This window comes from Haliotis cracherodii, unplaced genomic scaffold, assembly GCF_022045235.1.
Source record: "Haliotis cracherodii isolate W230 unplaced genomic scaffold, xgHalCrac1.p SCAF_3, whole genome shotgun sequence".
In the NCBI taxonomy this organism is placed as follows: domain Eukaryota; kingdom Metazoa; phylum Mollusca; class Gastropoda; order Lepetellida; family Haliotidae; genus Haliotis; species Haliotis cracherodii.
The window spans coordinates 1,605,941-1,627,609 of NW_027266286.1; the positions used below are offsets into that span (position 1 = coordinate 1,605,941).

The 21,669-nt window shown below is 42.2% G+C and overlaps 2 protein-coding genes across 4 annotated transcripts in view; one reads left to right on the forward strand and one right to left on the reverse strand.

Moving 5' to 3' along the window:
* The window catches only part of LOC139474482 (polyphosphoinositide phosphatase-like), a 36,209-nt gene extending 30,608 nt beyond the window's left edge, over nt 1–5,601 (reverse strand). The window contains exons 1-5 of the mRNA XM_071257521.1: nt 5,478–5,601; nt 3,349–3,447; nt 3,045–3,168; nt 2,031–2,187; nt 41–91 (exon numbers count right to left, since the gene is read on the reverse strand). Of these exons, the coding sequence (XP_071113622.1) occupies nt 41–91; nt 2,031–2,187; nt 3,045–3,168; nt 3,349–3,447; nt 5,478–5,534 (488 nt within the window). The 5' untranslated portion in view covers nt 5,535–5,601. The remainder of the gene's footprint in view (nt 1–40; nt 92–2,030; nt 2,188–3,044; nt 3,169–3,348; nt 3,448–5,477) is intronic.
* Nucleotides 5,602–6,599: 998 nt separating this feature from the next.
* The window catches only part of LOC139473980 (protein mono-ADP-ribosyltransferase PARP14-like), a 31,388-nt gene continuing 16,318 nt past the window's right edge, over nt 6,600–21,669 (forward strand). The window contains exons 1-12 of one of the 3 annotated variants that reach the window (XM_071256843.1): nt 6,600–6,870; nt 10,593–12,625; nt 13,060–13,242; nt 13,616–13,849; nt 14,185–14,499; nt 14,989–15,219; nt 15,813–16,145; nt 16,906–17,136; nt 17,403–19,115; nt 19,701–19,870; nt 20,613–20,976; nt 21,430–21,488. In XM_071256843.1, the coding sequence (XP_071112944.1) occupies nt 10,639–12,625; nt 13,060–13,242; nt 13,616–13,849; nt 14,185–14,499; nt 14,989–15,219; nt 15,813–16,145; nt 16,906–17,136; nt 17,403–19,115; nt 19,701–19,870; nt 20,613–20,976; nt 21,430–21,488 (5,820 nt within the window). In that variant the 5' untranslated portion in view covers nt 6,600–6,870; nt 10,593–10,638. The remainder of the gene's footprint in view (nt 6,871–10,592; nt 12,626–13,059; nt 13,243–13,615; nt 13,850–14,184; nt 14,500–14,988; nt 15,220–15,812; nt 16,146–16,905; nt 17,137–17,402; nt 19,116–19,700; nt 19,871–20,612; nt 20,977–21,429; nt 21,489–21,669) is intronic. The other 2 variants (XM_071256845.1, XM_071256846.1) reach the window with 2 other exon arrangements.

Genomic DNA, 21,669 nt, shown 5'->3' on the forward strand with positions numbered 1-21,669 from the left:
AACATTTCTCTGTCTTCACACAATGAACCATGTGACATACCTGAAGTAGAAGTTACTGGACAAGTCGACATTCTGGAACATCCGCACATATCTGGAAGCGCAAATAAGGTAAATATAGCAACATACAGCCCGGGGAAAGGGCTTGCTATTTGGTTTCATCATCAACATAGATTTATCATTCTTTAAAAAATTAATTTTTGGTTGCCATAGTTACACCGAAGAATGATTGCTTCCTACAAACAAGGTCCAACATTCATAAAGTGGCCCTCACGTCACACTGAGCCAGGCTACCAAATCAGTGGAGTCACTGAGCCAGGCCACCCAATCAGTGGAATCACTGAGCCAGGCCACCCAATCAGTGGAATCACTGAGCCAGGCCACCCAATCAGTGGAATCACTGAGCCAGGCCACCCAATCAGTGGAGTCACTGAGTCCGGCCACCCAATCAGTGGAGTTATTGAGCCAGGCCACCCAATCAGTGGAGTCACTGAGCCAGGCAACCTTATCAGTGGAGTCACTGAGCCAGGCCACCCAATCAGTGGAGTCACTGAGCCAGGCCACCCAATCAGTGGAGTTATTGAGCCAGGCCACCCAATCAGTGGAGTCACTGAGCCAGGCCACCCAATCAGTGGATTCAACGAGTCCGGCCACCCAATCAGTGGAGTCACTGAGCCAGGCCACCCAATCAGTGGAGTCACTGAGCCAGGCCACCCAATCAGTGGAGTCACTGAGCCAGGCCACCCAATCAGTGGAGTCAACGAGTCCGGCCACCCAATCAGTGGAGTCACTGAGCCAGGCCACCCAATCAGTGGAGTCACTGAGCCAGGCCACCCAATCAGTGGAGTCACTGAGCCAGGCTACCCAATCAGTGGAGTTATTGAGCCAGGCCACCCAATCGGTGGAGTCACTGAGCCAGGCCACCCAATCAGTGGAGATAACGAGTCCGGCGACCCAATCAGTGGAGTTAACGAGTCCGGCCACCCAATCAGTGGAGTCACTGAGCCAGGCTACCCAATCAGTGGAGTTATTGAGCCAGGCCACCCAATCAGTGGAGTCACTGAGCCAGGCCACCCAATCAGTGGAGTTAACGAGTCCGGCCACCCAATCAGTGGAGTCACTGAGCCAGGCCACCCAATCAGTGGAGTTAACGAGTCCGGCCACCCAATCAGTGGAGTCACTGAGCCAGGCCACCAATCAGTGGAGTCACTGAGCCAGGCCACCCAATCAGTGGAGTAAACGAGTCTGGCCACCCAATCAGTGGAGTCACTGAGCCAGGCCACCCAATCAGTGGAGTCACTGAGTCCGGCCACCCAATCAGTGGAGTTATTGAGCCAGGCCACCCAATCCCCATTGAGGGACAAGTTATGGATACTGAGGTCCTTTTCTGCCCTGAAATCCCAACAGGGAGACAATCATGGGATACTAGGGACCTGTTCTGCCCTGAAATTTCCACAGTGAGACAAGCATGGTATACTGGGGACCTGTTCTGCCCTGATATCCCCACACTGAGACAAGTATGGGATACTGGGGACCTGTTCTGTCCTGAAATCCCAACAGGGAGACAAGCATGGGATACTGGGGACCTGTTCTGCCCTGAAATCCTAACAGGGAGACAAGCATGGGATACTAGGGACCTGTTCTGCCCTGAAATTTCCACGGTGAGACAAGCATGGGATACAGGGGACCAGTTCTGTCCTGAAATGCCAACATGGAGACAAGCATGGGATACTGGGGACCTGTTCTGCCCTGAAATCCCAACAGGGAGAAAAGCATGGGATACTGGGGACCTGTTATGCCCTGAAATCCCCATAGAGAGACAATCATGGGACACTGGAGACCTGTTCTGTCCTGAAATCCCAACAGGGAGACAAGCATGGGATACTAGGGACCTGTTCTGCCCTGAAATTTCCACAGTGAGACAAGCATGGGCTACTGGGGACCTGTTCTGCCCTGAAATCCCAACAGGGAGACAAGCATGGGATACTGGGGACCTGTTCTGCCCTGAATGTATTTTCTGTGCCAGTAGTCACCTGCTCTCCTCAGGGTGGAAGAACCTGACTGTGTCGTTGGGGATGTACAGCATGGACGTGTCCTCGATCTTGTAGATGGTGTGGGGTCCGATCAGCGCCACCTTGCGGCGCTTCGTCACCAGAATCACATAGTAACCCTCCAAGAAGCGAATGAACCCTGGGACATGATACGGAAAAATAACACAAAGGTTATACAACATTTAGTGTGTTTATTACATGTACTCTTTTGCATTTGCAATTGTTTATTTTGATGCTGTGAAACCTGAGTCCTTTAGTTGGGTTAAACCATTTCACAGTGTGTAAGTTTATTTCAAAGATAAGTGAGAAATAGCGCCACAGCAATTAGCTCACCTGGATATATAGTCAACAGCTTAAAATATGAACAAATACAGACCCTTCAAAAAAGGTTGCTGTCTGCATTGATATTAAAATATTTTCTGCATAAATACCAAAATCAAAGTCACACTAAAATCTGCTGATTGAACCAAGTAGATCATTATCTGGAGAGGCAGACAAATTGATGGAGCCAAATATGATTTTGCATAAATACCAAAAAGTCACACTAAAATCTGCAGATTGAACCAAGTAGATCATTATCTGGAGAGGCAGACAAATTGATGGAGCCAAATATGATTCTTGAGCGAATTTTAGAGCATGGTTAAAATTAATTAAATTAAACAGAATAAATTTAAATAAATTAAGAATTTGCATACGTTATTTTCCAACTAACAACAGCTCAAATGCACTAGGACCATGATTGATCGAGTCAAAGGCTGGATTTTGAGTGTCTTTTTAAAGTTTGTCAGATTTTCTGTTTCTCGGATTTCTTGTGGCAGATTGTTCCATGACAATAAGCCAGCATGTTGAGCACCTTAGACGACCTGGCCACCTGTGCCCCCTGTGGTTTTATGTAGTGTATTGGGTATCATTTCACGACGATACCATCAAGATATATTTTGTTTCACACCAAAGCATATCATTACAGCTCTAGCAGTAGTACACACGGTCACTCACCGACAATACCGAACGCCGAGACTGTCTTGGTGAGCCCCACTCCTCCCCGTCTGGCCAGGGGGGTCTGGTTCCCGACGTTGATCATCGTCAGGATGTTCCGGATCTCAGTCTTACTGTACTCAACCTGGACACCATCATCAGGGAGATTAAAATCACAGAATGATATCATTGCCATATTCCCTATTATCTGGTAATTTGTTTTTCATATATAACAACAAAATGTATCATCAACTTGTTCAAAGTAACCTGTGATAATAGTAACTGTTTTTTCTGATAACTTGTGTCAGTTGTATTCAGTCTCTACCTTATCATCGTGAACAACTAGCTCTCTAGGCTCAGTCCGGTCGATCTTCAGAACACGGAACTTGGTCTCCGTCTTGTTGGAGCCAACGATGTAGAAGCGCTGAAATCACAAAAGGGAAAAAGGGGAGTAGTGCACTTTATTGAGCATACTGTTTGGGATTTCAATTAGTGCCATGTGGAAGATTGAACTCACGTCTTAATCTAATCAACCAATACCATGGGACCACATATGCTATCACAAATATTTAGTGCTCATTTCCTAAATGATTAGCACACGTTATGGGCATGTGCTGTAGCCCTGCGAAACTTGAAACTCGATAAAAATTGTACAGATATACATTGGAGTAATTCATTAAAAGAGATAGCTAACCCATACCCTAACTCACAACTAACCCTAAAGATTGTAAAGGGGTGTCTAACCCAAACAATTGCAGATGCATGTTTGATTGGCAAGGGATGCTTGATGGGAAAGAGGACCCAAGGGCTGAGGCTAGAGCGGTGTACCCTAAACCTAACTCTAACCCTTAGGATTAAAGAGGCACAAGAGATCTGTGAAATAAATCGTAGCGGGCAACCTGAGCCAAATGTTCTGTGTGAGAGTAAATATGTTCCCCTGAACATTTGTTGTGGAGGAATCGATACACCAGGAGTATTGGTTCCTGTGGAACAATATACCCAGAATGAGGACATCTTTGTCTCCCCTCAGTCAATTTTTACATAAGCATATGTATTCCTCTGGAAAATTTATAACTAGGACTAATTCATCGTTCACATAAGCTGCACCCACGCAATGTTGGCGGAAATAATATCCCCAAATCTTATCATGATAATCCTACCATCACTAACCCAAAGGATGGAAAACGATTTGATTGCATACAGCACGAGTCAAAGTGTGCCAACATCAGTCTGTAGTTGAACTGCACTGCCGCCATCACTGCGTTAATTAGGCAGGTTCATGAAACACTGAACACGCTCACTTTGAGGTTGGGTTATAGCTAAAATGGCACCTCAGCAAAACGTCACCTGGCGAAAACGGCACCGATGGGCGAAAAATGTCACCTCACCTCAAGCGAAAATGGCTTCTATTGCCTGGCAAAAACGGCACCCTACTTTTTTTTTTACCTTGGTAAAATAAATGAAATGAAACTTACATGGTTGCTTGCAAACACCAATAATTGTGTAATGTTAAAACAAGTTTACATTAGAAATTAGCCTCTACTCCAACTATATTCCAACTTAGCCTATACCAAAGACGTATATACGTCCGTGCCTATACGCAACTCAACTTATTGTGACAACATGACATGCCTTGAAGTAAAATAAATGAAATTAAACTCACACCGTCTCTTACAAACACCAATAATAGTGAAATGTTAAAACAAGTTTACATTATAAATAAGCCCCCTACTCCAATTTACTCGCCGACTGATTGGGAGGCGCAATTAACTTATTGTGAAAACATTAGCCTATATGCTTTGATGTAAAATAAATGAAATTAAACTCACATCGTCTCTTACAAACACCAATAACTGTGAAAAGTTCAAACAAGTTTACATTAGAAATTAGCCCCCTGAGTCAGCTACTATCACAATGCTCGGTGGTACACGCACAGGGCCACGGATAGCCATACCAAAATGACTGTACTGATTACATTAAAAATGTTAATCAGTACAGTCAGTTTGGTATGGCTATCCGTGGCCCTGTGGGTACATGGGCCTATATTGTAAACTGTGATGAAGATGAAAACTGTGAAGAACTGTATATATATGTGAATGTATGTAGTTATCTGTGAACAACTGGAAAACAGGAAATAACATGTAAATAGCATCAAACAATATGTAACAAATAACATAAATCAGATATATCGTTAGTAAAAATAGAGGTGTCGTTTTCGCCTGTCACATAGTTGCCGTTTTCACCAAATGCGGTGCCGTTTTCGCCAGAGAAATCGGTGACGTTTTGCTGAGGTGCCGTTTTAGCCTGCACCCTTGAGGTTTACCCAAAGACAGAATGTGAGGAGGGTATGTCTTAGTGTCCATGTACACAAGCTGACACGTCCTGACTGTGACTGTCATCGGTTGAATATCTGGGAGGACACGAAGAAAGAAAAGATTGTCGATAAATACTTACAGCCTTGGTTTCGTATAGCACTAATTTTTGCAGGTAGGAAATTACCGGCCTCTCCATTTTGATTCGACAGAGTACTACACAGCTTGTAATTTTTCCATACCCGAGGACATTTCCGTAAATAAAAGGGACATAACTATTTCCGCACAGTGGCCGACCGCTATAAAGTATTGATACAATTTGTCTAGCATTCATTCGAGACGTTCCATGATAGTGTGAAGCGAGGCTGTAAGATTATAATGAAATAAAATGGAAGTTTAGCAGCTCATACATCGTAAACATGTATTTAAAAAAATCGAATTTTTCAAAGATATTTGAAATTTGAAAATTTGAGAATAATTGAAATAATAAAAACAGGAGTGTTTACAATTAAAAGTGATAACAAATGAAACGTATTTTAAAAAAGTTCGCCAACCAAGCTGGAACATCATTTTAATAAACCATTGTTATAATTCTCCATATAGAATCAGAGTGGATTTTGCTTAAAGCTGTGTCGACAATATATGTAGCAATTCACAACAACGAAAAATATCAAGCTATGATAATATTTTTATATTCGAAGAAGTAGATCGAAATACATATTGACTGTGAAGCGAAATTATAACTTGATTATTTCAGAATCAACAGCAATACTTACAAGTTTGCTGCCACGTTATCATTGTTATCAGAGCAGTCGGGTAGCCCTTACTGGTCTAAGTCTTGTCCCCACCCTGAACTAGACCCAGCCCTTACTGGTCTAAGTCTTGTCCCCACCCTGAACTAGACCCAGCCCTTACTGGTCTAAGTCTTGTCCCCGCCCTGAACTAGACCCAGCCCTTACTGGTCTAAGTCTTGTCCCCACCCTGAACTAGACCGAGCCCTTACTAAAGGCCTGACTCTCTACCTTACACTGACACCAGACCAATACCGTACTAAAGGTCTAACTCTTCTGTCTTATCGTTAACCTAAATCCGGTCCTTACTAAAGTCCTACCTATACTTCCTAAGGCCTAAGACCTCTTTACCGTGACCCTGGACCCGGCCCTTACACTCATTAGGGACTTTACGGCATATTACTCTTCAATAAACACCCTCCGCGGTGGCCGCTGTCACCGTGACAGGTTTACAGTACACCACACCACATTGGGCCACGCAGTTATCTACATACGCCGTATGTCACTTGGCAATGTGAAAGCGAAAATAGGATACTGGGGGTATCGTTAGGTAGTTTCTCCGCAGTGGGCGAAGTTACCCTTAAAACGTACATGACATGTGCACAACCCTCCGGCCGAGAACAGATATATATCACCTGATGTAAGAAAACCCAAGCATAACCAACAACACCATGTGTGATCTCAGGTGAGAAGATTTACCAGTGACACAATCGGATGATACTGATTGGAATTCACGAGCCTGACGTGAGTACTGTCTGGTTATGTTATACACCAGCCATTATATTTCAACCATTATTAGGTTGTCATTCATTCAACATGTAAGGTTTGATTTGTTCTTTTATGAATACCCATGGGATTGAAATCTTCTCCCGTTCTTCAGTTTAAATTGTATATGATACACAGCAAGTGTTGGTATTTTGCTATTACATGTTATGTTAGGAAAAGTTAGTCGATTATTAACAAATGAGTTTAAGCAGGGTATATTAAAACGAGGTATTTTAAAACCGAAAGTAGGAATTTTCCCGTCTAAAGGGAGACAACTTATTTGGATTAGTAGAGTCTGAAATTGTTTCCGGTTGCAAACCTGCCTATGATCCTCATGACACGCCAGGGCTAAAAATAGAAGGCGTCGTACCAGGAACAGCAGTGAAGGAAAAGTCTTCCGTTGTTATGGTTTAAATTCAATTCAATTAAAAACGAACATTTATTCATAGGAGAACGTAACACATTCATCTGAACGAGGAGTTCCCTGCGTTCAGTCAGCTTTTCGAAAACATGTTCAGCAGTCAGTGTGATTTGTTTTGTCGTTCCGTCTTTAACTTTTGCATTTCCTATCAAAGTACAATGCGTGTGAAACTGAAACATCTCATGATTGATCCTTGACACCGTGCCTCCAAAACACAATTCCGACCAGATCATCACCATGACAACAACCACAGCCCTACTGTAAATCTCATCTTTGCCCGTTACAGTTCTGTATGTATCATTACGGCAGTTGATGCGCAGCAAGTATTTGGTAGAAGTTTCTTTTGGCAGTGCTTGTTGACCCAGATACTATCACCGTTTTTTCAGTGTTACTGCATTAGGGACGCTGTACATGTGTTACGAGATATAGGATATATTATGGTGTTTGTTGGCATATTTTGTTTATGACTCAGCCGCAGACTATGGCTTTCATGTAATACAGTATATTAACTTAAAATAAGTTTTCGACATCGTATCTGACACCCCCGGGTTTATGAAACTTTCTTATCTATAATTATACGGATTAAAACAAATATATACAGCGAAGAGGGTTTGGGTGATCCTGGCACAGTCAGGCTGGTTAGGCTTATCATCAGCTCAGGGCTCTTGTCCCCTCTACACGCAGCCCAGACAGCGAATGGGACTTCTCCCAGGAAGCGCTGCCTAGTCGAACCCACCCAGAACATTTTGGAGAATGTGAAGACTCCCCAACACTGCAGCCTTCTGCATTACCCTGCTTGTCAGAAGGGCTGTATTCCTGGCAGCAAACCCGGGTACTCTCCCAATGCCAGTCAACAGATTGGGAGGTACCAAACCTAAGGCACCTAGAACAATGAGGAGTCGGATAACTTGGTACATGGGATGCAAGCATGATATTTCAAAAGCGAGGTCCACATATTTGCCATATTTTTCCTGAATCTTGTCAAACACATTAGTGTCCAAAGGCGCAGAGAATTCAATAATATGTATTATTTCATTGGAGTCATAAAAAAGGACAAGATCAGGTTTGTTCGCCTGGATAGGGGCCTGTATACGGACCTATTCCAAAGAATTTTGTATTTATAATTTTCCATGACGACCTCTTCATATTCTGGTTGTAAAATAAAAATAACTTTAGGTTCTGGGTTCGGTTATATGTCATGGTAACAACAATAATAATAATGATTATATACGAGGAACAATATTGACGGGAACGATGTCATTACAGCTAAAAGAAGGAAATGACCATCTTTGTTGCACCAGACACACTTTCCAATAGCGGAATTCAAACTAGCTCACACTTTGCACACGTATTACACGCCGTCCACAGCCACACACCCTGGTTACTTGTATGTGCCAATAAACGTCCCAACCACATGGTTCATTAATCGGGTACAAAGAATGAAATCGCCTCCTGAAGTGTACATCACAGAAAATGAATAATTGCACCAATTTACAAGATTAAAGCTGGCCAATAACATAATGCAGTTGCCAGACACTTTTGAAAATCTAACAGTGTGATATCTCGACTGATGAAACGATATGGGCAAACAACAGGTTAAGATTAGGGTGGGTAGAGGATCGCCTAGAACGACTACTCCCAGGCAGGATCGATATGTACGCACTATTGCGTTTAGGAACAGATTCATTTCTCCACCAGAACTGAAGGCAATCTCATTAAAATAAGATCTAACTTCTCGCTGCCGTTAAACAAAGATCTAAGGACATCCCATTACGGGTCACGTCAGAACGACCTTTTGTGAACTTTGACCGACCATTGAAATGACTCACAGCCATTTAGAAAGCAGCTTACTTGAGCTTTACGGCACACATTTCAACCTGGTGACTTCCATTTCAGACTACGCTTGAAAAATATGTTGGCACAGTTCTCGATTAAAGGGGCGGTCGGGTAGCCTAGTGGTTAAAGAGTTCGCTCGTCACGCCGAAGACCCGGTTCGATTCCCGACATGGGTACAATGTGTGAAGCCCATTTCTGGTGCCCCCCGCCGTGATATTGCTGGAATATTGCTAAAAGCGGCGTAAATCCATACTCACTCACTCACTCTCATTTTGAAAACTGAACAAACGAACATTCCGGAATGTCTAATATATGGTTGAGATTTAATGGCAGTGCTTCCCACGTACTGTGCAACGCCCCCCCCCCCCCCCCCGGAAGCGAGAGATAGATGATAATTTTAACGGAATCAGTCGTATGGGCCGCAACTGTCTTTCGGAAATACCACGTGTTAATGTTTTCGAGATTGCATGATTACAACACATTCTGATGGTCACTTTCAATATCTTGTAAGCGACGCTTTGATTGGTTGGATGAAAGGTCTTTCTGACGTAACCCGTAAAGGGATGTCTGATTTAAATGAGAATGGAACTGAAGGAAACTTCAGAGCTGCCACAGGAACCAGACTTTCGAAGTCAGCGATATAAAACAGGTTGAAAACTGCCAGTCTGAAATAAAGATGTCCTTCCAGAGGAATGCGTCTGACTGTGGCACACAGGCTCCCCAGGCAACAGTGGCTACTGCAGTTTGGATGTCGTCAACAGCAGCAGTGGAGATACACCATGTTTTCTGATGAATCGAGGTTCTGTTCACGCTTTACAGATGGTAGACAGCGTGTGTGGAGACGGCGTGGAGAGAGGTACTATCATCAGTAGTCCATGAGCACGATAGGTGCGGTGGTGGTAGCATCATGCTCTCGACTGCCATCACATACAACATGGCGTGATCTTGCAATGGAACATGACGCACAACGTTACATGGAACAAATGGTATGTCCAGTGGTCATCCTATTTGCCCAGCGCACAGGTCAGAACTTTGAGTTCAAGGTTAACAACACGTGTCCTCACAGACCTCGTGTTGCAGTCAACTGTCTAAGGCAGCAAGGTGTCACAACATTGCCCTGTCACCAGACACGTCACCGATTGAATGCCTTTGGGGTGTTCTGTGCAGAAGGGATTTGCAACAGCTCAAGCAGACCTTTCAAGAGGAATGGCGAAGAATACCAGTATGCCCAGAAGAAGTCGTGCATCAAAGATTACGGGGCATGGACCTGGTATTGTCTTTACTGATAATATCGAATTACACAATGTCATTTTTTTACACATAATTTCTGAATAAATTTCGGTGTTCCTTTCAATATTGTTCCTACTTTATACTATTTGGCAGTGTTGGTTGGCAAATCCAGGTAACAAAACCGTGTAAAACGAAACATGATCTCTGATTGTAGGTAAGGCTATCTCCATAGTAACAGGGAACAGACCAGTTGCAGAAGAATGAGTTATCTTCAAGGTCAGCTTCCTCATGGCACTTCTCTTCCACAACAGATAGAGGAAGGTGACCTACACCACCAGCAGCAACAACAACAACCACACCTACCTATACAACAACAGATGCAATACACGCAATCACCAAGACAAGATGGACAGTTCTTGCAATCGGAAGTTTTTGGTCACTGTGATCCCAGGCAACAACAGCATCAAGAGGAGTTTCAGTCCCTCATTGGAACCAGTCAAGAATATGGTGGTTCACGGTCTATGATGCACTTAGGAACACACCAGCAAATATCCCAGGCGGATCCGTCATTAGGGAAACCCAGTCAAGAATATGACCCTTCGAAACAACAATATCAACACTATGGCCTCCCTCTCGGAAGCCAGCCTGTAATTGCACATAACCAAGGATTTGGCGACCCACAGTCTATGGCGCCTCAACCACCAGATGTGACACAGAAGTTCCAGTCAACTCTGGAAGCAAATCAAGGAGTTTTACAGTTTGCAGTGCCAGAACATCACTATCAACACCAAAGCATCGCCTGGGGAACCCAGCCTGGGGTAGGACCTGGCCAAGCATATGGTGGTCCACAGTCTATGATGGAACAGGTGAAACCCGATGTTTCACAGAACTTACAGTCAATGAAGGGAGATCAACACGATCAACACCTACAAACAAGTATGTATATGTTGCACGACAGTGACCCATCGCGTGACTTCCACCAGCATCCTCCTGCGGAAAGGTTTATCCAACATACATCCCTTATGGATCAAGGCCTTGCACCCGCTGTCCACAGTCTTTCTGATTTACAATCTTCCAAAGAGGCCAGTAACAGTTCATCAACATACAACAGAGATGCTTCTGCTGGTGGATACACTGGAACAGGTCAACAACACCCACCTCATAATGCTCATCCACAGCAATACCAGGGTCAAACTGAAACATCATACCCTCCTTCACAGCGCAATCCACAGGAATACCAAAGTGGAAGGACATACGTTCATGGTCAGCAACATCAGCTCCAGGGTCCAGCTGTAGGGCTATATCACCACGGCCAGCAACATCAGCTCCAGGGTCCAGCTGTAGGGCTGTATCCCCACGGCCAGCAACATCAGCTCCAGGGTCCAGCTGTAGGGCTGTATCCCCACGGCCAGCAACATCAGCTCCATGGTCCAGCTGTAGGGCTATATCACCACGGCCAGCAACATCAGCTCCAGGGTCAAACTGCAAACCCATTCTCTCCTGATACAACACATCAATACCAAGGTCAAGCTGAAAGACCGTACCCTCCTGCTGCGACACATCAATACCAGGGTCAAGCTGAAAGACCACACCCTCCTGATGTGACACATCAATACCAGGAGCAAGCTGAAAGACCACACCCTCCTGATGTGACACATCAATACCAAGGTCAAGCTCAAAGGTCACACCCTCCCGACACAACAAATCAATACCAGGGTCAAGCTCAAAGACCACACCCTCCTGATGTGACACATCAATACCAAGGTCAAGCTCAAAGGTCATATTCACTGGACATGCAACATCAGCAATCACATCTACAAGGAAATGGCAGACCATCACTGTCATATACCCCTCACCAGCAACGTCAATTCCAGGGTCAAGTTGAAAGACCATATTCCCATGACCAACAACATCAACAACCAAATCTGCGAGGAAATGCCAGGCCAACCCTAGCAACACCTACAGGAGCACGTTGGGGACAAAGGGATCATTCACCACGTCATCTGCAACCCCAAACAGCGATGTTTGATCAGTATTCAGTGGGTATTGGGTGTGCATCTGAGGGAGGACCTCACCACGCTCAATCGCCACCTGTTCCAGCAGAGAGAGACCTTTCCCCTCAACGCCAATATAGCCATGCCCCAAGGGGGCCTAATCCATACTTCTTGGGTGATCATGTAGGAAAACCTGCCATCGAACATCCAACTGGAGATCCTGGTTACCCTGACAATCAGCCGAAAGGTCAAGGTTAGTGCATGATGTTATCTTACACACAGCTCACATTACATGTGCACTTTCAGATTAGGTACGTGTATGACATTTATCTCAGTGACACTGTTTATTGATGCATCAGTTGCCTATGGCTGGAGAGGACAATTGCCATTGAGTACATGTACAACATTGCGAGTATAACAACATGCAATGTCAATATAAAAAACTTTCTAATATTTACACATGTGTATTTCACATATTAACAATGCCGATTACTCCACTGTTGAGACAATGAGACTTCATCATCTGTTGCTCATGATGTTGCAAATTCATAAACATTTTGTCATCTGAACAATAGACTGACTCTTAAAATGACAATGCTCGAAACTCGTTAATGGTGTGTGCTATAATGAACCATATTTTTAGATGTCTTAGATTTATTACATTCTGTTAATCATCGATATGTTCAGCTTCACATGGTGCCACAGAACCTTATGGGGACGGACACAGACTCCTGCTTATGAATATTGGCCCAGGAACATTTGAGGACACTCTTAAGAACTTCCTCGAGTCAAAGGCCGATGCTGATATCGAGGGATTTGAGTGGGCAGAAAACAAGAAGTCGGCCATTGTTACTTTCAAGACCAAACTGGGTATGGCAACAGTTCACTCTCCCAGTATCAATCGAAAGAATCATTTTCTGAAATTATCAAGGACATAATGATTGTTGATTGTGATGTTATTCATAGTAAGGTGTCTTAGATATAAACTGTTTTGCCAGGAACCTATGTTTCTTGTAAGACGCAACTGTCAGACTCAGTGACTTGGTTGATTGTGTGACATCATACCAAGACGTGGTGGCGTGGATCGTTGCTCATAATATCAGTCACTGGATTGTCTCGTCGAGACTACATGTATATTATGTACAGGCCATTGTTCTATAGCTGGAATATTGCTAACAACTAACAACAAATAACAAACTCTGCAAGCTCAGTTCTTTTAGGTGTTTGCTGTTTTGTTCCTCAGATGTCCCAACTGTCATTGCTGCATGTAAAAGCTCAAAGATTGAAGGAAGTAACATCAAAGTGAAGCCAGTTCCCAGGTCCAAATGTCTAAAAGTAGAGGGGTTGTCCAGGAATGCAACCAAAGACAGCATTCGCTTCTACTTCGAGAACAAGAAAAATGGAGGAGACTCCACTGATGGGGTAGATCTATACATGGAAGCACACACTGCCCTGGTTCACTTCACAGCATATGGAAGTATGTGCCATAGCCTTTATATGGCTTAACAGACAAACATCATTACTTGAAATAATTTGTGTTAAAACAGCCATAAATATGTCATTGTTACAGAGTGTCTTTTAGGTTCCAACTTTCCATTGTCCAGTCATTGGTCAGAAACATCATGACATCAAAAGTAAGCATTACCACCACCATATAAAGTGAACACATAGATATATGGTACATTATCATACCTCCATGTCAGAATGATAAGATCTGATTGGTCCACGTGGTACATTGTTATCCTTGAAGCACAAAAATCTAATTATTCTATTCTAATCTATTTCTAAACCAATATATCTGTCATTTTGCAGCTGCTGAAGAAGTAATTGAAAAAGGTCCCCACAAGTTACAAGATCATATTCTCGATGTAAGTATCCATGACGACCTCCTCGGGTTCTCTGAACACACAGTCAAGGATGCTGAGCCGTCCCAGAGGGGGACATCTCCAGCTGTAGACGATGGTGATCAGGTGGATGGATTCAGGATCCTGGTTCTGAATATTGGGCCAAGAACCTCTCAGGATACCCTTGAGAACTTTCTGGAGGCCAAGGCAGGACTAGATGTGACGCATGTTGAATGGGGAAACGGAAGGAGAGCAGCAGTTGTAACGTTCAAGGACAGACTAGGTGTGTTCAGAATAATCAGATCAATGAATTTCTTTCATTTATTCTGCGGGGGTGGTTGGGTAGCCTTTTGGTTAAAGTGTTAGTTTCCTAACATGGGTACCAAGTTTGAAGCCTATTTCTGGTGTCGCCCACCCTGATATTGCTGGAATATTGCTAAAAGCGGCGTAAAACTCACTAACTCACTCACTCATTTATTCTGTGTGTGATTGTTATGGTGTTTGGAATATTTGATGCTCCTAAGACTAGAAGATAATTGTATTCGAACAATATTGCTGCTGCATTGTGCAAAAAATTAGTTGGAGAATGTTTAATTTTCTCTTTCAGTTCACCCACATGTGATTGTCATTATTTGAGACATCGAACGGATGTACGAAAGCTTAAGAATCCCAAAATGAAATCTGTTTGTGTCAAAATATTTCTCTTCTGTCCAAAATCAGAATAGGGATATTCTTATTGCTTATAGTGCTATTTATCTTTTACACATTGCAGATGTTAAAACTATTACAACTGCATGCTCAAACAAGAAAATCGATAACCACATACTACAAATAAAAGCAGTAGAGAAATCCAAGTGTGTGAAAGTCAGTGGATTGTCGCACGACACAACAGAAGACACTGTTCGCTACTACTTCATGAACAAAAAGAGGGGAGGAGAGATTGATCACATCGAACTGTTCAAGGAACCTAGGATGGCTTTGGTCAGATTCCAAGACTATGGTGGTGAGTTTTAGAAGTGACCCACTTCCTTAGCTGGTCCAGTAGGTGGTTAATAGGGCGGTAGTGTAGCCTAGTGGTTAAAACGTTTGCTCGTCACGCTGAAGACTCGGTTTGATTAACAAAATGGGTGAAGCATGTTTCAAAAGATGTATGCATATGAGAATCCAACCTGGATGTTCTGCATGTACTTGTAATTCATAATTTTTTGAGTCGCCCATTCCATCCAAATTATCACATTCAACAAAGGTTTTCATATTATACAATTTACTTTCTTTACTTTCAGAGCTATTGTGTTTTTCATGTTGTTTCATGCCACATATATATCATGATGGCCTGTAAATAATCCAGAAAAATGATTGGTATTATGATCCATGTCCTATGTGAGAGTGCAAGAACAAGCTATGAACCAAGTCACCTGACCACCTGATCCACTGTGTCACCTCCTAAGACAAGCCCGGTTGCTGGGGACATTTTCTGACATGGGGCCTCCATAGGGTTGTAACAATGATGTAAGATGTTAGTACAATATATATGTAACATTGAAATATCTTTGAAGGAGGGACTTATAGTTACTCTATAAGATTTTCAATTTCCAGTGGCTGAGAGGGTTTGTCAGTCAGCCCACAAGCTACGGGAGCACCTTCTGACTGTGACAATGCACACAGACACAGCAGATTTTGTAGCTGAAGGTTCTACAGCTGCCAAGGCAAAAGTCATCAAGAGCCTCTCAGATGACGATGACCAAGGGGAAGGGGAGGAAGATGTCCCAGATGACATGAAGATGCTGATCCTGAACATTGCACCAGCAACTCCCCTGGAAACTCTGGAGAACTTCCTCGAGGGCAAAGCTGAATCTGAAGTGGCGGACATCCAGTGGGGAGGGGGAGACTCATGCAAGTCAGCCCTCGTCACCTTTGACAGCAAGCCACGTATGTACACAGTTTTTGCATTTATAGGACGAGGTATGGCATTTTGATGTCTGATTCATAAGAAATAAGCAAAACTTTGAAAATCTGTTTTTGAAAGTTATTCCCACAAATGAGAATCTATCTATTTTTTCAACATGTCTCTGTGATGTTTAGTGCTAACATGGGTCAAAGGGCTTATTCCTTAGTTTTCCAGGATGAGAATGTAAACATGAACAAATGTTTGACTAACTTCATCCTTTATACGTTTGTTGTTTATTTGTACACAATATTATATTTATTTTGTTTATACACATCTGCACATTGTTACATAGAAGAAACTGCCAAATTAAAACGACCTTACAATGTAATAATTTCAGTCAAAATGATAATATGTTAGTGGGAATTTGAATGAAAACTGTTGACCATTACGTAACAAAGATACTGCAGCCTCTCATCATGATAAAACATTCATGATTTCAATAATCATTCAATGCAGATACCGAGATAGACATTGGGGTGCTACTGGGAGTGCAGGACTCTACCCTTTTCGCGAATAGATGGTGTCATCGCTGATTTTCAATGGTCCATTCATAGCATGGTCACTGCTATGTTGCCTTTAACGCTCAATGGAATCAGTTTCAGCAGATAATCAAGACGTTTTATATTTAACAGAGATTTTTTTATGATACTTTTTTATCTTTTCTGCCCATTTAGTCATTGACTTTGCCAGACATGTTCATTCATTCATACAACGATGCATTGTTATGTAACTACTTGGCAGGTTTTGCCAAAGTAAAGGAAGCATGTTCAAAGAAAATGGTGGAAGGCCACAGACTAACGGTCAAACAAGTTATGAAGTCGAGATGCTTGAGAGTGACAGGACTACCAGACAACACAAGCAAGGATAGTGTAAACTTTTACTTTGAGAACAAGAGAAGAGGCGGACCTCTGAAAAAGATACAATTCATCCCCGAAAAGCATACAGCTTATTTGTGGTTTAAAGAATATGGGGGTGGGTATATAATGAATAGTTTAAACTTAAGGAAGAATTTATGGATGTCAGCTTCTCTATTATGAGGAAGACAATGTTTCAGAGTACATGCTTACTTCATCATCAGTTTAAACTTATATAAAAAACAGGATGAATGATATGTCAATGTGATATTAATTCTCATTTCAATGTCAAGGCAGCAAAGAACTGTTTTCACAAAGTAATAATCATGTTGTTAATCATATACTTTACACAAATATTATTTGAAGATATCTTCCATGTTCCAGTGGCAGAGAGAGTGTGCGGTCAGACCCTTAAGCTAAATGACAAAACACTGAAAGTAGACATGCATATAGATATTCCGGAATTCATGCCAACTGAGGCAGAAAAAGACAAAGGGGAAAGTTCAGATGCACTCGGGGCTTCAATGATACCAGTCTCTAAACCAAAACATCAGTCACAATGGCGTTATTTAGTTAAATCAGTTGATGCACACATTATGCGGTACATCAATAAATCCGAGCCAGAAAAGACAAAACTTCAGGATGATCTGAAGAGCCATGAGTGTGAGCTCAGATTCATCCTGCAGCCTAATGGTGTAGTACTTGAAGCCACAAATAAAAGAACAGACACAGAAGGTACCAACAAGGAGACATGGATGAAAAGAGTTGATGCTGCCATACAAGCCTCTCTGGAGGAGATGAACCTAACAGTTGAAACACTGGAGATCCCGGAGGGAATCACAATGGGCAGACTGCAGATGAATCAGGATTTCCAGAAGATACTGACAAAGACGAGTGTTAGGATATATACAGGTTCTGGCGTATTGCAGGTGGTTGGATGTAGAGACAGGATGAAGGAGGCTTTGGAATCTTTGAAGGAAATTTTAGCTTTAGCAGGACCTAAAGAAAGTCACACACAGTCTGTCAAGAATTACCTGATGCGTTATCTCCAAAGGTCCAGTTTCCTGATGCGATGTAGCAAGCTGCATCCTAATGTTGAAGTTCATTTGAAGGTCCAGGACGATATGCTGACTATAGAAGGATCAAAAACTGAAGTACAGAGTGTCAAACTAATGATCCATGAGGAATTCAACTCACTTCAAAAAGACTCTCTTACATTCAAGACAAATGGAGCTGTAGCGATATTGAGAACTTGTTCCTTGCCAAAACAACTGGAGGATGCTGGTGTTGTATGCTCATGGCAGAAGGAAGACCAGAAGAGGATAACCCTCTATTGTCCAAACACTGATGACATATGCAAAGCTAGAGACATCATCAAGAAAACAATTTGTGAAGAGATTATTCGTCTGGACAAATCCTCCTCTTACAGCTTACAATCAGCAGACTGGCGTGAAAAACGAAAGCAGCTCTTGGAATCATATCCAGGACAGCTTCAGATAGGTGTGGATACTGATGCAGTCATGGTGGCAGGTGATCATAGCATTTTTCAGGATGTCGTCTCAGAAATTGATAAATATTTTGACATCAACTCGGTGAGGGAATACTTTCTACAGTCTGAGGAACCACGAGTCAAATTTCTGCAAGCACATGGTATTAAGAAGGTTCGACAACTGGAACTAAGTCTTCGGGATCTTAAAGTGCACATTCATTTTGGAGAAGGTTTTTTTGCGTGTGGATTTACAATTTCAGGATTAAATGCTGGAATAAACAAGGCAAGGAAAGAGCTGGAGAAGTTGCTTTCATCCATTAAATCAAAAGACCACAGTCTCATGCTGCCAGGGATAAGATATTATTTCACGAAAGGTGGAGGTAAAGAGCTACTAACTGGCATTGAACACCAGACAGAAACAATTATCCGACCTAAAGACCTTCTGCAGAAGATGCCCTCTGTCAGTAGGTCATGGACGCTGTCAGATGATCACATTGTGTCAGTGGTAAAAGGGGATATATGCAGCTTAAAGGTTGATGCTATTGCCTACACTGCCAACACAGACCTTAAACTTGTGGCAGGCCTCTCTAAAGCCATTGCAACAGCGGGTGAGTACACGCCATCTTGAAGTCTGGGAAAGGCATTTAGAAGTTGGGAGAACATGAATACATGACACTTTTTTATGAACAGCAACTTCTTTTATTCTTTGTACAATGTTTGAAAGTTACTTCTTGCTCCTTCACCAGGTGAATGCTCAGCAGTATGATTGACTTTGTCATTATGTTTGTACATTAATCCCAACTTCTGATGTGTAACATCATGATTTAAATATATATATATATATATATATATATATATATATATATATATATATATATATGTTGTACTCTATACACTTACTAAAAATTCACCTGATGGGTATGGGCAAGAAGTTGTTGTCCCTGAAAAAGTGACATACATGTGTATTCACATCAACATCCTGTTTCTGTTTTGTTGTAAACATGTCACTGACCAGAGAATCGGATAGCCAAAAAGCTTTTAAAAATAAAGACACTCTTTTTTTCATACAATAAAATAATTTTGTTTAAGGCACGGTGTATTCTATGCCTAAATGCTATAATTGTAAAGATAACACTAAATAGATGTTTCATAAGATGATTAGGTTTGGTTGTCATGGTGATGATCCTTTGCAGGGGGCAAGATCATACAGGAGGAGTGTACCAAGGTGATCAAGGATAAAGGTCGTCCGTCAGTTGGAGAGGTCATCTGTACTGGTGGTGGTCGTCTTCCATGCAAGCTTGTACTTCACGCTGTGTCCCCAAAGAGGCAGGACGGGAAACATGGAGAGGAAGGTGCATTGCAGGTAAGTTGGGGAATTATAGACAAACATCTCCAAATGTGTTACAACTCGTATTTGCCATTGATTGATAAAAGTAAATCGTGTGTAATTTCATTTGACATTTTTCTGTTGTAATGAACAACCAAAAAAAGCAGATGAACATTTTAGTGTAGACACTGACATTATAATAGCACAAGGGCGTTAGAAGTGATTATGTAATCCCCATGGAATTAGATAGTTTAAATGTACAAGTTGTTCAAATTCAGTTGTAATAATTCGACTGCAAAACAGTCCACCGTGGGGTACCAGAAACTTATGACCATGGAATCGAATCCCAGATTATTTCTAGGTTTGTCAGCACCATATCCATGCTGGTGAGTTTCACCAAGTGGCAGACCTGCATCACTTCTGTCATTCCTCTCATTTCAACCATATCGATTTTGCATAGAGATTAGATTCAGCTGCAAAAGCAGTTATCTTTTAAATAAGACTATGTATCTGGGGTTTTTTATTTAAAAAGATAAACAACTTGCGACAGTGCAACAGTCTGAAGCATAAGTGTATTTTTCAAGAATTTTCGTGGACATTTTGGGTTTTCAATAATGTCCCAGGCCCACACCAGAACATCAAATGGTTGGGCCCTAAACTAAAATTTGGTTCGTAGTAGTGGCATTATGCCAAACTCCCTTACACATTCCTATGTGTAATTGTCAGATCTGCATTTATGTGAAGGCCATTGTAACCATGGCTGTTCATGATCTTACAGAAGACGATAAAGAACATTTTGAGGCAGTGTAAGAAAAAGCATGTGAGAAGTCTGGCACTCCCTGCGATCAGCACCGGACTTGGGTACCCTCTGGCGGATGCTGTAAAGGGGATTCTGGAGACTCTTCAACATGACTGGCAAAAGGAACAAACAGGACTTCGAGAAATCATCCTCTGTGACATCAATCCCAATGTTGTGGAACAATTTATCCAAACTACCGACAGTATATGTTATGGAGCTAGGCCAAAATGCCCGGAAAGGAAGAAGAAAGAAGAAGAAGAAGAAGAGGAGGAGGAAGAGGAGGACCAAAGGGAGAGTGACGAAGGTTCGAGGGAAGATGAAGAATCATCCAGTGACCTCTCAGGTATGTAGTTCCATATCTTAGAATACATTAATATTGTTTAATAAAGTCGAAGACAGCCACATTTACCTTCTCACCCCTCTGTTTACATCCCGCTACATTAAAGTTCTGAAGAACTTCTGTTTTTTCGTCTTTTCGTTTGCAATTACATACTTTACATACCTAATAAGTAAGTCGTTCCTTTGGTACGATTTGTCTGCAAAACACGGCTGTGTCTTTTTACAATTAGACTGACAGCAAATAATAATGATTAATCAAATACGTATTTGTCAGCACCTTCAGCAGACATCACACTTGATAATGTCAAATACCTGATCATTACAATATCTGTTTCTTGGTTTGACTGGTGGAGTTATTAATTTTGGGTTACAAAATACTGAAATACAGAAAACATGGCCTCCTTACCAAGAGCTTTGTATATCCGCAACATATTGATATGGTTTGTTCTATCTGAAGATGCTGAAGACCAACCTGAAAGAATACAAGTTATTGTTGGAGAGTTGTCTAAGCAAAAGGTCAGTCCCCGATCTTCGTGCAGTGATTGTTGTTTTCTCATAAATGTCCAAACATTGCTTCCCTTTGTTGAGATAGGATCCAGTGGATCCAAATATATGATTATGTTCCTGGGGTATTTATCACTTTATCCGTGGTAATCGATTTTACCGGAGTCGTTCTTCATTTTTGACCTTTCTATCC